This window comes from Watersipora subatra, chromosome 8, assembly GCF_963576615.1.
Source record: "Watersipora subatra chromosome 8, tzWatSuba1.1, whole genome shotgun sequence".
NCBI classification, from domain to species: domain Eukaryota; kingdom Metazoa; phylum Bryozoa; class Gymnolaemata; order Cheilostomatida; family Watersiporidae; genus Watersipora; species Watersipora subatra.
Genome location: NC_088715.1, coordinates 2029223 through 2046204, shown reverse-complemented (window position 1 = coordinate 2046204; position 16982 = coordinate 2029223). Strand labels below are relative to the sequence as shown.

The following is a 16982-nucleotide window of genomic DNA, read 5'->3' as shown; positions in this document are numbered from 1 at the left end:
TAATTTTGGTCTCATCTTTTTAACTAACAAAAAGAACATCAAGCAAATGATTAATAGTACATGCATTTCTTCATACTCACTGTTTGAAAGTTTGCTTCTCTAGTATTCTTGGTTCGACAGTTGTACCAAACAAAAATCATAAGCAATACTATTAACCCCACCAAAAAAATCCCAAGAGGATTACCAAAATCATCCATCCTCTACTTCTTATTACCACATAAAAATCTAACTAGCTACAAAGAGACTTCAAGCACTACTCAGCCTTGACTCTGGTCGTAAAGTGGAAAGTTCCCCAACGTCAATATTAGCTCCTCCCACTTTTATTAAATAGCACCCATTGTGTTAAATTTTTTGGCATATCAGTTTCACCCTTTTCTTTTCAATGTGCTATATTATTTTACATATCAGATTATGTTAGCCTACTACCTGACAGCCTATTACATGTCAGCCTACTACAACTGAACTGCAAGGTATAAGCATATCTCAAAGAAAAGAATGAATAGTTTATTCCGAATGATTCCTTGGTATTGACCTGAATATGTCAGTCCTAGTGATTGTGCCAAGCTAAAAAATTAATTGAACAACCAATATCTCATTATAACAGAATTGTGGAAATATTCCCAGGTAAGTCATCCATGTATGCAAACCATTCAATCTTTACCGTTTTACTTATACTCTCTGCACTGGCAGTGGTGCAGGCCATGAGCTTCTGCCGATGTCAGTAGTAATACCATGTTGTTATCTCTAGAAATATTACGCTGATGTCACTAGTAATACCATGCTGGTGTCACTAGTAATCTAATGCTGATGTAACTAGTAATATCATGGTGATGTCACTAGTAATATCATGCTGATGCCACTAGTATTATCCTGGTGATGTCACTAGTAATATCACGTTGATGCCACTAGTAATATCATGGTGATGTCACTAGTAATATCATGTTGATGTCACTAGTAATATCATGCTGATGCCACTAGTAATATTATGGTGATGTCACTAGTAATATCATGCTAATGCCACTAGTAATATCCTGTTGATGTCACTAGTAATATCATGCTGATGCCACTAGTAATATCACGGCGATGTCACTAGTAATATCATGCTGATGTCACTAGTAATATCATGGTGATGTCACTAGTAATATCATGCAAATGTCACTAGTAATATCATGCTGATGCCACTTGTAATATCATGCTGATCTCACTAGTAATATCATGTTGATGTCACTAGTAATATCATGCTGATGTCACTAGTAATATCATGCTGATGCCACTTGTAATATCATGCTGATCTCACTAGTAATATCATGCTGATGTCACTAGTAGTATCATGGGGATGTCACTAGTAATATCATGATGATGTCGCTAGTAATATCATGCCGATGTCCCTAGTAATATCATGCTGATGCTTTGGTAACATCTTCAATATGACAATTTGAGGCTAAGTATCTCCAGCATCATAAAGCAACTATCATTCTGAGTCTTAATATTTTTTTGCATTCTGCCTGACTTCTTAATTATTTTTGGAGATACAATTTCCATTAGATTGTTTGAAAATTGTGATATGTTTTGTCAATATATATTGCACTAGTTAACGTTTAAATTATTCAATTTAACTAAATATGTAAAAACACAATATCAGGTGACATCTACAATATGTCCATCAAGTTTTCAGCGAGGTTAAATAAACTCTACAGTTTCATCATTTTAGATAATAAAAAAGTATTACAAATATATTTCTATAAATTTGATTGATTTTTTATCCAAAATCAGCAAAAGCTATTACTTTTTGTCATAGGATGCGGAGTGTGGCCCTGATATGATATGCCAGTTTAGAACGTGCGTAAAAATGGATTTCTATAAAGTTCATACAGTCGCTGCTGTAGTTGCGGCAGCGTACGTCAAATATGGAAATGAGTTAATCGGATAGACATAAAAAAACAGTTTGTTGCGAGAGATATTGATTTTTGATTTGATGAGCAAATTTGCAAATTTCAGTCCAAACTGCAATGAGTTGATGAAGCATAAAAAGTGCCTCATTGAAAAATTTAGAGCTAAAAACCTCATCTGCAATAAAAATTTATTAGCACAGAAAATGAGACTTTTTGCAGAAAACGAAATTCTCTGATTTCTAGCAGATTTTAATTCAAGCAAGGAATCCATGGAACAGAATCTAAAATACATTTATAAAATGACGAGCCGAGAAGTATATACAAACCATTTTGAAGTCAGTTGCATCATTTATCAATTATTTAGCTAGCATTTAGCTGGTTCACTAGCTGTAAATAGCAGAATTTTATTTTTTCGTAAATAGCAATATCATTTTATCATAATGGAAGTCGAGTACTCATTTCTTTTTTTCTATAGAATAAGCAACTCCAGCTTCATGGAGCAACCACCATTCTGCGTATCAATATATTTGAGGATTCTGAGCAACTTCTTTCCAGCTTTTTAAGACTTGAAATTTGGTGTTCCGTTTTGTCTGCAAATATCAATAATGTTGTATTATAATGCTTTACTTTGATGTGTAAGTTTTGCCACTACAACATTTATATTCTGTTTCACATAGAATTAGATACAGTTTGTTACTTTTTTAGTAGAAAGAACCCTTTCTGTTCAGCAAAACCTCTAAAATCATTTAGCTACCAGCATCCACAACATAGCAATTCAAGTTTGCTAGTAATAATAGTCAAAGACTGTCAAACAATGCTTTAAGTGACTGACATACATATTTCCTGACTTGTTCTCTGCTAATAAAAGTGTTAACTTCATTCATAGAGACATATTGTAACAATAAAAGAGAAATATTGTTACTATTACAAGGGATTTCCCTGCAATAAAAGTTAGAACAAATTGATACCTGAAGCTACATAAAAGCTGCCTAAAGTCATACGCTTTGATCTCTGTTTTTGACGCTTGCCAGAAGTATTTAATCCTGAACCGTTGATTACAGATTGAAAAAATATGACTGTTTGTGAGACATTCAAATAATGCTTTACTAAATTTTAAGCATATCCCATTTTCAAAACAAAACAAAATAGCTGACCTTCTGTGGTAATGATAAATCAATTACCTCTGTTTAAAATTGGTTGTTTTTAGATAGTGTAGAACAAAGTGCAGGACCAGAGAGCAAAGACTTACAGGTAAAAGTTGAAGAAATGCACAACCAATCCCAAGGTAGGTGTTTATATCATGGCTTTGCTGAAAACTGAAAATTCCAAACTATCTGTTATTAAAACTACATTGTTGAAAACAGATTAGAGAAGGCGTGTAAAAAGCTGACCACACATTCTAGTATTTCACTTGAATGATAGAAAAACTACAGAGAAAGAGATCTCTGTAAAGAAAAATGTGTTTTTGAAAACACTTCAGTAATGTCCATTTTTTCAAGTCAACTAAAATCTATAATTGCACTTTGAGGTAAACAGATATTATTCTGTTAAGTGATGAGATTGCTTAAAACCCTCAAACAAGAATCTCATACCCATAAATCTAAACAATGTTCTATTAAGTTCCTATTGAACTTTTGTGCATGACTGTTAACCCAGTACAGCAGCATTAGAAAATATAAAAGTAATAATTACCTTAGTTGACATATTTCCACTTTTGCAAGCCTGTTTATTAAAATAATTTATATAAGAATAATATCATAAATTTTTTGTTTTATAGTTTAGCCATAGAACATGACCTAGCACACAGAAATGAAACCCACAAAGGTCAGTTTATTAGTGTATTTTTGGAAAAAAGGGGTAACTGTAGTCCACAAACTAAGCATTTTCAAGGGCTAAAATAATATTCTCTAATGCATCAAAGGTGATATGTTAAGTTTGACATGCCAATACTTTTCTGATATGTCAAGTCTGATATGTCAAGTCTGATATGTCAAGTCTGATATGTCAAGTCTGATATGTCGAGTCTGATATGTCAAGTCTGATATGTCAAGTCTGATATGTCAAGTCTGATTTGTCAAGTCTGATATGTCAAGTCTGATATGTCAAGTCTGATATGTCAAGTTTGACATGCCAAGTCTGATGTTTCAAGCTTACTGTGTCAAGTCTGATATGGCAAGTCTGATATGTCAAGTTTGATTTGTTATGTTTGTTACGTCACTGGGCCCTATAAAACCGGCGCATAGAATGTGGCTTACCCAGATACCGACAGCAATCAACTCAGGTGAGTTGCAGAAAAGTGTGCTATTGGAAACAGCTAAGATCTTGAGGAAGTGGTCAAACTCCCAGGAGACCCGAGTTAGAGCAGAAATTACCACCCATACAGGTTAACCGGGGTGAGGAAACAATTCACACATATATATATATATATATACATGTGTACGGGTGGTATACGGTTAACCTGTATACTACCCGTACAGGTTAACCGGGGTGAGAAAACAGTTTACATATATATATATAGTTATCTGCTTCCTCACCCCGGTTAACCTGTATGGGTAGTATAAAGGTTAACCGTATACCACCCGTACACATGTATATATATATATATATATATATATATATATATATATATATATATATATATATATATATATATATATATATATATATATATATATATATATATATATATATATATTGTTTCCTCACCCCAGTTAACCTGTATGGGTGGTAATTTCTGCTCTAACTCGGGTCTCCTGCCAGAGACCTGGGAGTTTGAGCACTCGCCTCAAGATCTTAGCTGTTCCCAATAGCGCACTTTTCTGCAACTCACCTGAATTGATTGTTGTTGGTATTTGGGCAAGCCATATTTTATGTGCCAGTGTTATTGCGCCCAGTGCCTCAATGACTACTGGAATTACAGCTGTTCTTACATCTCAGCATTTTTCAATCTCTTCTCCAAGAGGGAGATATTTCTCTACCTTTTCTTTTTCTTTGTTGGCTATATTGTAGTCATTGGGTACTGCTATATCTATGATAGTAGCCCTCTTGTTCTCTTTGTCCACCACTATATCTGATTGGTTTGCTAGGACATGCTTGTCAGTCCGGATGTAGAAGTCCGAGAGGATCTTAGCGCGGTCATTTTCATTCACCTTACCAGGAGCTACCCACCAGTGTTGTGGTTTATTAAGGCCATACTTGTCACAGAGACTTCTATCCACAACACCTGCGACATGATTATGCCGCTCAGTGTATGTGTTTCCTGCTAGCTGCTTGCATCCACTGATGATGTGTTGGATGGTCTCAGGTGCATCTTTGCACAGTCTGCATCTAGGATCATCTTTAGTGTGATAAATTTTTGTTTGGAGTTGCCTTGTTGGGAGCACTTGCTCCTTGGCTGCCATGATTAGCGGCTCTGTATTGGTCATTAGGTTTCTTTTGTTCAGCCACATATATGTGTGGTGAAGATCGCCAACCTTAGATATTTGTCGGTAGTAAGCACCATGAAGAGGTTTCGTGTGCCAGACAATTTCCTCATCATCAGGGCGAAGGTCCATTGTAAGAGCAGCCGATTGAAATTCAGCTAGGAACTTATCTGAAGTGGCCATAGAGGCTGCATAGGCTTTGATGCTTTGCTTTTCCCCTTTCACTGTCTGCTGTACACTTTTGAGTGTACAGCAGTGTATATAGATATACATATGTATATATATATGGATATATATGGATATATATATATATATACATATGTATATATATATGGATATATATGGATATATATATATATATATATATATAGCTATTGGTAATAGAGACTTTAGTGCTTATTTTCAGTACAAGAGACTAGTTAAAGATCCATCATCTTTTGTAACTGAGACTTCTACATATTCATAGAGGTGTTTCTGTTCTATAGTCTAGTTTAGAACTGCTCTAACTACCAACAGAGGAAACAGCCAAAGAGTGAACTGTCAACTATTCACTCTATTATGAGTCTTAATGCACTCAAACAGTTATATTGAAAGTGAATTAGACGGAATGAGGCAATTACTAGGCAGATTGAAGTGATCAACTTGTAAATTATCGGTACAAGTGAATGTAAATGCCGAAAAAGTAAAGTACATGCTGACTTCGTTTGATACAAATAATGTAACCTTTATTCTATACTCATATCAAAAGCACTTTCAACCACCTTACCTTACTAGTTAGAAAAGAGAAATGTGAGGGTGTGCTGTCCTCACACTTATGGGTTCAATGTGAAACAAGACGTTCACTCTAAGCATTAAGCAAGATATTATATTTGAGTCAGGTACAGTGTGTACATAGCAACCACATGTAAAAGAACTCCTGATATGAAGCTAAAAATGGTTCTTTTATACGAAAACTGTGACAGCATAGTTGACGCCAAAGTATAAACTTTGTCAAACACAACTTGGTATATGTGACGCACAACATTATACAAAATATACATTGTGTGCTTTTATAGACACCAATGGCAAGACCAAAGTTCACAGGAAAATATTTCATTAAGTATGATGAAATGTATCAAGAATAAACTTTGAAGGCAGAGACAGGATGGGATTGTTGGTCTTAGACATTGTTCATAATAATTAATGTCAGCAATGACTGTCTATATAAATTAAATAGTAACCGTTGCATAGCTTGCGTAAATGAGTGTTATTCTTGGAATGTTACTGTGATGTTGTTATAATGAGATAATGGTTGTCGTATATGGCTGACATATTTAGGTCAACTCTGGCGGTCTTCTTTTTTGAGATATTATGATATCTTACACCTTCCCTCTTTAAAAAAGCTGTTTCATATGAGTCACTGAAAAGATGAATGTACGGAAGTAGCGCTGCTTTGAAGTGGGTGTTGGGAAGGAAACAGTGAAGCTTATGTTCTGTCTCATATAATGTCCTTCTCGTTTATGTGATGTTTTGGTGCCTGGGTGTTTAATGAATCTCACAAAATTTTGGTGTGTCTATATGCCAAGTTGTCGATGACACATCACTTGTGATGCTTTTATATGATGACCTTGAGCTCTGGAAAAAAATATCACATGATGCGCAGTAATCTTAGTAAATATATGAATAAACCGACAAATAGATAGCTACTAACTAGATGAAACCTTACTCTACTGTGCAGGTTTTCAATTATTGCTACTACAATAAAAAAATAAAAAAGTAAGAAGTATTTCTGTTTAGATATAACAGACTCCTCCCTCTATTATCTCTTGTTAAATAAAGCAAAGAGAAATATTATATCCAAATCTAAAACATAGGCTCAAATTACTGTTGTCAAAGTGCCAAAATGAAGCTAGAAAATAGTTAGGCTTAGCAGGGAGCACAGCTTGAATTTTTGTATCTGTGAGTACGTTTGTCAGGGTCAAAGGCAGATGGAGTTATGGTATCACCATCACTATGCTTAACTGAGTCGTAAGTCGGTAGTTGAAAGTTTTCAGTCAGTAGAGGTTTGCTCTTCCTGAACTGATATAGGTGTGTCATAAACAAGTATGTTAGTCAGAACGGGTAGGACAAGTAGGAAGTTGGCTTTTTTTGAGCTATTGTAAATGCATTTGCTTTTGACAATGGTAATAAATGCAATTTACCAGTTGAGTAGTCTAAGCGTGTCCATGGATCTCAAATAGTCTATCGCTAGTATCAAAGTGTAGTGGCATTCAAGCATAACCAATAGTCTGGCTCTAATAAGCTTGTTTCGATTGCACTGCATTGGTATGTCAACTTCTCCTCCGCCATTGGCCACATCTCCACTTATTGACCTAATAGTTTGAACTGTTTTTATCATTTTAGATGCTAACCCAAGAGAATCACTCAGGGATTTTGTAGTGGTACAAATATGGGCTTCACTATTAATGAGGACTGATTGTTTCGCACCAGCTACCATAGCGCTCACCACCGATTAACATACTAAAGATTTTAGGAGACACAAGACATCATACAATGCCAGCTGTTTTAACTAATAAGGGTAAGTAAAATGACTCAGTCGGTGAATTTTTGCAACACTTTTCACAAGTTTGATAGTTGGCCTGCTGGTATTATTTAAAGTTGCTGGCCTTGCGTGGCATATTGCTCTATGTTTGTGGTGTCCACCTGCATGCACTCGCAATGCTGGCTGCAAAGCTCTAAGCTTCTCAATTTTAGAAGTTTGAATTAGTAATAGTTCAGAAAATTGAAGTTCAACAGTTTGCTTCTCTACATGATTTTCATAAAATTTCTAAATCACCGGTTCAGAAGCAGTTGTGTCAGGTAGTATGCATGGCAACAATGACGGCAGCAGGAACCTGGCAATGGTATGACCTGTTTTGCAGATCAATGGTGCTTGTGCACTGACAAATGCCATGATGCTTAATATGCTAATTAAATGAACTACGGAGAGCTTTTTGCTAGAAACTTTTCGATTAGCTTGGTACACATGAATGAATTTGGTTGATTGTTTAATTGAGGAATTTGCTTGCTTAGGGCATAGGGGTTCTTCCTTGCACACTGACACAGCGACATACTCATATTTTACAACATGCACATGGTTGACAGCTTCTTCACTATGAAAAACATTATTAAATGCTACTGTCTCCTCAAGCTCTATATTGCTCTTGTGTATTAAAACAATAGGAAGTTGCTTAGAGGGGTTTCAACATTAGCAGCTTTTTCTGAAATTTCAACACTAAGCACTTTGTTTTGAGTCATTTCAATCACAACTGTCTCAGCAGTATTAGCATTTTCAGTTGTTTCACCAAGATCATCAAACTTGGCCAACTCAAGTATGACTTTCTCTTCGGCATCTGCAAAACAAGTAATATTATACTGAGATTCAATCTCATTCGTACTGTCTTCAATTACAATATTTGCAGAAGATGCAAAAATGGTACAATTGTCTATTTGTTTTGCTTTATTTTCAGCAAAAACCTTTTGCTTGCTGGCAGCAACGGACGGTATTGGCTGGTTTTGTTGGCTATATGCCGGCATTTGACTAAACCACCATGGCGATGGCATCCATGGATAACCAGAAAACGATGGCTGTTGAACTGGATTTGAATATGTCGGTAAGTTACTACCATGGTGTTGCGAATTAGTGCCTGTCTGGTTTTTCTGATCAAATTTGTTTTCCGATCTAATGTTGTGGCTGTCGTAAAAACCTCTTTGTTTTGCATTTTGTCTTGATCCTGGGACATGACACTGGAAAGAAAGATGATTTTCACTGCTACACCGAAAGCACTGACATTTAGTCTCTCTTCGCCTATCGAATCTATTGGTTTGAGGCGGAAATCGGTTAGGCCTACATGTATGATTTTGGTAATTGTTTGCGTTTGGTTGATAATTAGCGGTCACATCCCTTTTTACTGTTTCACTAGAATGCAATCCCGTTTTTACGCTACTAGCAGCTTGTAAAAGCTCGAACAAAGATCTTCTCTCTGATTTTTGACTTTAGATCTTTTCGAAAATGAAGTAGCACAAAAGGGCTACTCTCAGAGGTATTGCCTTGGCCTACAATTTTACGAAACCATTCGTAATAGTTTATCACTGTTTCGCCATCGCCTTGCTTGATAAAGGAAATTTCCATAGCAATTTGCTCTGCTCCTCTAGATGTATTAAATCTATCTTTGAGCAAATACTTCAATGTCTCATAACTTACATCTTTACTTTTTTCTTTCACAATCTCTCGACAATATGTTGCTGCCAAATCTTTTAAGTATACTGGCAAAATGACGACATATTCCGTTTCAGGGACATCATTTAATGCACAAAACGTTTCAAATTTCTCAATAAACGATTCGAAATCTTCATCTATCGACTTGCCTGTGAAGAACAAGCCAAATTTCACCCAGGCTTTTCTATTACTGGCATGCATAGTATTAAGACTGTACTTACCCCTACTTTCCTTGATCCTACGGAGAGGGGAGCTTGTGCTGGCTGGCTCCCTCCTGTCCTCATTATTGTCCCGGAACCTACGGAGAGAAAAGCTTGTTAAGGCTGACTCCCTCCTATCCATATTGTCAATTTTTACCGCTAAGGACTCTAGCATATCCTCTAAGCGTCTGGACCGCTCATCTAACTAGTGTTCTATATGGTCTGTAAGCATTCTGTTTGTCTCATCCGCATACAGGCGGGCATCTTCATGTCTTTCTTCCATCCTTCTCTCTAATGCCTCGATGGCATCTATCTTTTTATCTTCTACCTCACTCAGCGTGATCATGGTCTCTGTGTCATCCTCTTGCCTCTCCTCAGCTCTGTCTTGGTCATGACCTGCCATGTCTTTATTTCTGTCTTTCTCGACAACTAGCACTCCATCTTCCAACTATTTCTGCAACTTCTGACACCAAAATATGAGGGTGTGCTGTCCTCACACTTATGGGTTCAACGTGAAACAAAATGTTCATTCTAAGCATTAAGCGAGCTATTATATTTGAGTCAGATACAGTGTGTACATAGTAATCACATGTAAAATAACTCCTGATATAAAGCTAAAAATGGTTCTTTTATACAAAAACTGTGACAGCATGGTTGACGTTAAAGTATAAACTTTGTCAAGCACAACTTAGTATATGTGACGCACAACATTAGACAAAATATACATTGTATGTTTTTAGACACCAATGGCACGACCAAATTTCACAGGAAAATAGTTCATTAAGTATGATGAAATGTGTCAAGAACAAACTTTGAAGGCAGAGACAGGATGAGATTGTCGGTCTTAGACATTTTTCACAGTAATTAATGTCAGCAACGACTGTCAATATAAATAAAAGAGTAAGCTTGCATAGCTTGCATAAATGAGTGTTATTCTTGGAATGTTACTGTGATGTTATTATAACGAGATATTGGTTGCCGTATACGGCTGACATATTTAGGTTAACTCCGGCGATCTTCTTCTTTGAGATAATATGATATCTTACAGAAACCTTGTAGATACATATGGATCCCACTAAATGCTGAAAGCCCTGCTTTCTGGTCCCTGTGCACATGAATGGTAAATATTACATTGAGTCTGGTGAAAAAGGGCTTAATGGATAACCAAGATGAAGGAATTCAGTCTATGCCTTGGATGTCTATGAACAGATATAACAATAAAATACGTTTAGCAACTAGTTAACAGAATGAAATAAAATACTGCATCGAGTTATTCTAACACCATAACTAGCATAATGCTGAGGTCCCAGTCATTTGAAAGAAGTCTTCAAACTACATTTCTGCAGCATGCTTCATAGTCTTCTATTGCAAAGTAACACCTTAAAGGATCCTCCATCAGACTGTTCTTCAAACCTGCAATAGAGTAAACATAAATAAATCTACACATATATTTGGGTACAATGATGTGTACATTACGATTGCTACGACCACTTATTATTGTGAACTCTCAAAATTGGTGGCAATAAGTGCCAAAACCAACGACTGGGTCAAGTTGGTGAGTGGGTTCTTTTACATTTGTGCAACTGTTTGCTATAGTAAGTATCCTGTCTTGATTTGTGATTTGCTAATAAGCAGCTATTAATCACTTAACTCTGACTTGATTATAAACAGCTACCAATCACTTAACTCTGACTGGATTATAAACAGCTAGCCATCACTCAACTCCAATTTGATAATAAACAGCTAGCGATCACTTAACTCTGACATGATTATAAACAGCTAGCGATCACTTAACTCTGACTTGATAATAAACAGCTAGCAATCACTTAACTCTGTCATGATTATAAACAGCTAGCGATCACTTAACTCTGACTGGACAATAAACAGCTAGCGATCACTTAACTCTGACATGATTATAAACAGCTAGCGATCACTTAACTGACTGGACAATAAACAGCTAGCGATCACTTAACTCTGGCTGGATTATAAACAGCTAGCCATCACTCAACGCCGATTTGATAATAAACAACTAGCAATCACTTAATTCCGATTTGATAATAAGCAGCTAGCGATTATTAAACTCTGACTTGATTATAAACAGCTAGCGATCACTTAACTCTGACATGATTATTAACAGCTAGCTATCACTTAATTCTGACTGGACAATAAACAGCTAGCGATCACTTAACTCTGACTTGAATATAAACAGCTAGCGATTACTTAACTCTGACTTGATAATAAGCAGCTAGTGAACACTTAACTTTGACTTGATAATAAACAGCTAGCGATCACTTAACTCTGACTTGAATATAAACAGCTAGCTATCACTTAACTCTGACTAGATAACAAACAGCTAGCGATCACTTGACTCTGACTTGAATATAAGCAGCTAGTGATCACTTATCTCTGACTAGATAATAAACAGCTAGCGATTACTTAACTCTGACTTGAATAATAAACAGCTAGCGATCACTTAACTCTGACTTGAATATAAGCAGCTAGTGATCATTTAACTCTGACTTGATAATAAACAGCTAGCGATTATTTAACTCTGACTTGATGATAAACAGCTAGTGAACACTTAACTCTGACTTGAATATAAGCAGCTAGTGATCACTTATTTCTGACTTGATAATAATCAGCTAGTGATCACTTAACTCTGACTTGATAATTAACAGCTAGCGATCACTTAACTCTGACTTGAATATAAACAGCTAGCGATGACTTAACTCTGACTTGAATATAAACAGCAAGCGATCACTTAACTTTGACTTGATAATAAACATCTAGCGATCACTTAACTCTGACTTGATAATAAACAGCTAGTGATCACTTAACTCTGACTTGACAATAAACAGCTAGTGATCACTTAACTCTGACTTGAATATAAACAGCTAGTGATCACTTAACTCTGACTTGAATATAAACAGCCAGCGATCACTTAACTCTGACTTGATAATAAACAGCTAGTGATCACTTAACTCTGACTTGATAATAAACATCTAGCGATCACTTAACTCTGACTTGAATATAAACAGCTAGCGATCACTTAACTCTGACTTGAATATAAACAGCTAGCGATCACTTAACTCTGACTTGATAATAAACAGCTAGTGATCACATAACTCTGACTTGATAATAAGCAGCTAGTGATCACTTAACTCTGACTTGATAATAAACAGCTAGCGATTATTTCACTCTGACTTGATTATAAACAAATAGTGATCACTCAACTCTGACTTGATAATAAACAGCTAGCATCACTTAACTCTGACTAGATAACAAACATCTAGCGATCACTTAACTCTGACTTGATAACAAACAGCGAGTGAATACTCAATTGTGTCATTGATGATAAACAGCTAATGAACACTTAACTATGGCTGACTTTTTGAGGATGACTTGACATATAAAAATTATTTGCCATTTCAACAATTGTACGGAAACTCACTGATATTGGTTGTCTCGCAAGTAACGCTCTACTGCCGGTTTAAGAACAGGCCTCCCATCTGTACTGTGGTTTCCTCTTCCAGTAATGATAACGGCAAAATTACATGCTCCTACGGAAACAAAAATGTTTCTTCTCATTCTGATGGTTTCAACTAGAATTTTGGCTATATGAAACTGTTAGATCAAGAATAACAAACACATAAATACTGACATTAAAAATTGATATGACCTTGCAATGCTTTTTTTTAACTTTTGGCACTATTAGCTAAGAAAGCATACCCTTCACTGCTTGCAGAAACTACCAACAAGACAAAAAAAACACAAATGTATTACGGCCAAATCAAATTACAAAAAAAATAGTTGTCAGTAGCAAATGTGTGAAAGCTTTTAAAAACATTACATTCACTATAAACAGTAGTGTTAGTATTTTACCATTGCTCTGCTATTTAATAATAGTTCATGTTATATTAAAGTCAATTTAAAACAATGTCTGCTACTTATGCCTAAGACTTTCTGTAGTACTTTATGAATAGTAAAACTATATGTTTAATTTTAGTTTGCTGGAAAACTAATTTCAAACCATTAAGTGCAGCAAAAATTTTTTTTCAAGTTTTATCAAAAAGGTCAGCTTATTAGCAGTAGTTGAATTGCTTTTTTCTAAAATTCCAACCAAATTGCAAAAGATTTTTAAAACTTTTAAAATGCATTATTCAATCAATTTCTGGTGAGCTGACAATAAAACCCAACAGCTGCTTGAGCTGTAAACATGCATGTATGCATGGCAATGTAAAAACTGAAGACACACTCCTGCTCTCCACCGTTTCTTCCTTAAGAATCTTGAGGCATTCTTTCACAACTTTGAGGGCTTCATCTTCAAAAAGTCCATGCAGGTCAATTTCGTTTTGAGGCCGCATTTCATTGTATTTTTTATACTTCTGCCGGTGCTCACTCTTCACCTTAATTATGGAGAAGAAAATATGTTTTTAAACTACCAAAAGTTGAGAGATAAAAACATCAAGCAGGTGGTTAAACAAATCAGTTAGTCAGACAGCATCATGCAGCCGCTACCTCTAATTAGTGTATCAATAGCTTGTGCGGATTGATAAAGTCATTTTACTATAATGTAAAGATCCAATGTCAGTGTTTTCACAGTTAAAATTCTAACAGTTGTTAGGCACCTACAAGAGAAAAACTTTTTACAGACTCAACATGAGGCTTGATAAGTTCACGCTAGAAAAAGGTTAATGAATATATTTTAGTGTTGTTTGTGCCAGCCTTGCAGTCAACAGTCTTTCTTTGTATATGTGTTGCATTTCAACTGTATTGATTATACGATCTGCACTCTAAATTTATCTAGAATATGGGAAAGAAACAAAGCATGGTTATCCGCACCGGTAAAAAAACTCTGCCATATCTTCATTTATCATTGTATCTCAATGAAGAAGTACGAAGTAGGTTGAACGGGCAACTAAGAAATAGGAGAAACCACATGTTATGAAAGAAGCATCTGTGGTGTAGTGGATAGCACTTTGACCTATCAGTTGACAGGGCAGTAGTTGAAGTCTTGCGATTGGATGTCAAGAAGATTATTCAGCTTTGAATTGATCTTGTGCTAAGGGTGACACATGAGTCAGACAAAAGGAAGCTATCTCAATATCCTCCTAAGGGATTTCAAGCAATTGTAGAACATCATGACAAAAGATTTGACTATGGCAGAATACTTTTAATTAATATTATCTAATCACAGATCCTTTGATTTTAACCATTTCCAAGATCAAATGGTTTGCATCAGTATTTGGAATTGTCTGTCCTTTTGCAACTGCATCTGTTGTCAAATTTGTTGCGTTGCTGAGCATTCACACATTATTAGATCTACATATTGCAGTTGATGATTTTTTATTTCTTAAGTTACAGAAAATGAACTCTAGTCTTCTATCTTTGTTGAACATCGACAATTCCTTCTGCTTTTATCGACTGATTGTAAATGAACTTTTGCAAAAATTTTATAAAAATGTTAATAATGAATAGATGGCAGACTTTGCATTCTTGAACTCGGTCCAAAATAAACAATTCTGAATCAATCTGATTGACTACTATTTGAGAGTCTAAGAATGAAAAAACTGGACTGGCTAATAGTGAATCCAACAGTTCAGTTTCCAGGACAAGTAAATCTAGGAAGGCTCTTCGGGGTGTGCGGATATATTATAACTCATAGTTATAGTAAACACCGCTTAGAATAAAACAGTTAGTTATGTAACTTGCATTTTCATGGACCGAAATCTAAAATTTTAAATCCTGCATTGTAGTACATTATAAAGATAAGGAATAGTTTTTCACAGAGCCGTGATGAGTGGTAAACCATTGAGAGAAACTGTTTGGTGATATAGGATGAACACTGCTCTATATCAAGTGCCCATGTTTAGACAGCAAACAAGAATTATCGGATCGCTCGTAAATGAACAAGAACTTTTTTCAACAGCATTGTGTGTTTTGATCGTTGAGACTCTGTGCTGCTGCTATTCGCTGGTCCAGCAGTCATTCAGTTTTTTTTGTGACTCCACCATTTAGTTCCACATGGTGATACAAAACTGGCTTCCATAAGATGCGACCGAGAGTAAATTCTACATTCTTCATTTTTGAGTTTAGAATAGCAATGCTTATGACTGACACTTGTGCTATGTTATGAACTTATGATATATTTGTGTCAAGTACATGTTGCAGCTACTTATTATCGCCTTAGATCAGAGGCAATAAGAAGTGTGCGAAAACGTCCAACTAGGCAGATTTTCGGAAGTAGGTTTCTTTATAATACTTACATAAGGTAATCCAATAAGTTGACGACTGCTAGGGCCTCCCTGTAAAATATATTGACAATTCTCTCATGTTTTATTTAAGGTTGACTGATTAGATATTCACCTGTTCATTATTGTTCTTTGTTTTAAATTAATCAACAAAATTATAGTTAATATCACACATTTTTTTATTTGCGTCACAATCGTCCATCACATACCGACGAATGAGTCATATAAAAATATTTTCGTGATATCATCCAAGATAATTGTTATGATAAAAAAGGAAGTTGATTAAGATAACGGAAAACAGTATAGAACAGAAGTAAAATTCTCAGTCTATAACCATAAGCAAGAACTAATTTGATTGGTTTGCATTGTTACTGAGAAACAGCATTTGTAAACAGAGCAATATGAATGATGTCACAACAGCTGCCAAGGTTGCAAAGATTAAATGGTATTCTGGCTACTGACATACTGCACTACTACCAACAGAGTTTAACTGGTTGATACATTTTAAACACTTGATAGTAGTTGGTTCTATTCAATCATCAAATTGTCTTTATTAGATGATTGGTAGACTTGAGTCTACGATAGACATGATTGGTAGACTTGAGTCTACTATAGATATGATTGGTTGACTTGAGCTAAATGCATTTACATCTAAAGAGATGGTGCAGATGCTGATAACCAAACTTATAGCCTTAAACATTAAAATATGAAATACTGAAGTAGAGATCATCTTTATAACAAATGAAATTAAAATATTCAAAAACTATGCACTTCTTGTCAAAGGATTTAATAAGAATACTTACATCACAAACATTATAATCATCCTGTCTAGGCTCCGAGTGCTAAAAAATACATAAAGAATTAGACCTAAATAATTGCAGAGTTTCAATTTATCACTTGTGGAGTATAGTTAAAGGCAAATAAAATATTATGTTACACTAGAAATTCCATTGTCATACAGCCCACGACCAAAGTGGTAT

General features: G+C 35.4%; 1 protein-coding gene and 1 long non-coding RNA gene across 4 annotated transcripts in view; one reads left to right on the top strand and one right to left on the bottom strand.

Moving 5' to 3' along the window:
- The window catches only part of LOC137401755 (uncharacterized), a 91309-nt gene that overhangs the window by 18783 nt on the left and 55544 nt on the right, over positions 1-16982 (bottom strand). Inside the window, exon 1 of one of the 3 annotated variants that reach the window (XM_068088230.1) lies at positions 81-260. The exons of the other annotated variants lie outside the window; for them this stretch is intronic. Within the exon in view, the coding sequence (XP_067944331.1) occupies positions 81-197 (117 nt within the window). The 5' untranslated portion in view covers positions 198-260. Of the gene's footprint in view, positions 1-80; positions 261-16982 lie in introns of those variants that run through there. 3 annotated transcript variants of the gene reach the window in all.
- On the top strand, positions 7713-10953 carry LOC137402106 (uncharacterized). Its single transcript, XR_010979460.1, has 3 exons — positions 7713-7871; positions 8803-8946; positions 10492-10953. It is a non-coding gene; the product is annotated as an uncharacterized lncRNA (long non-coding RNA).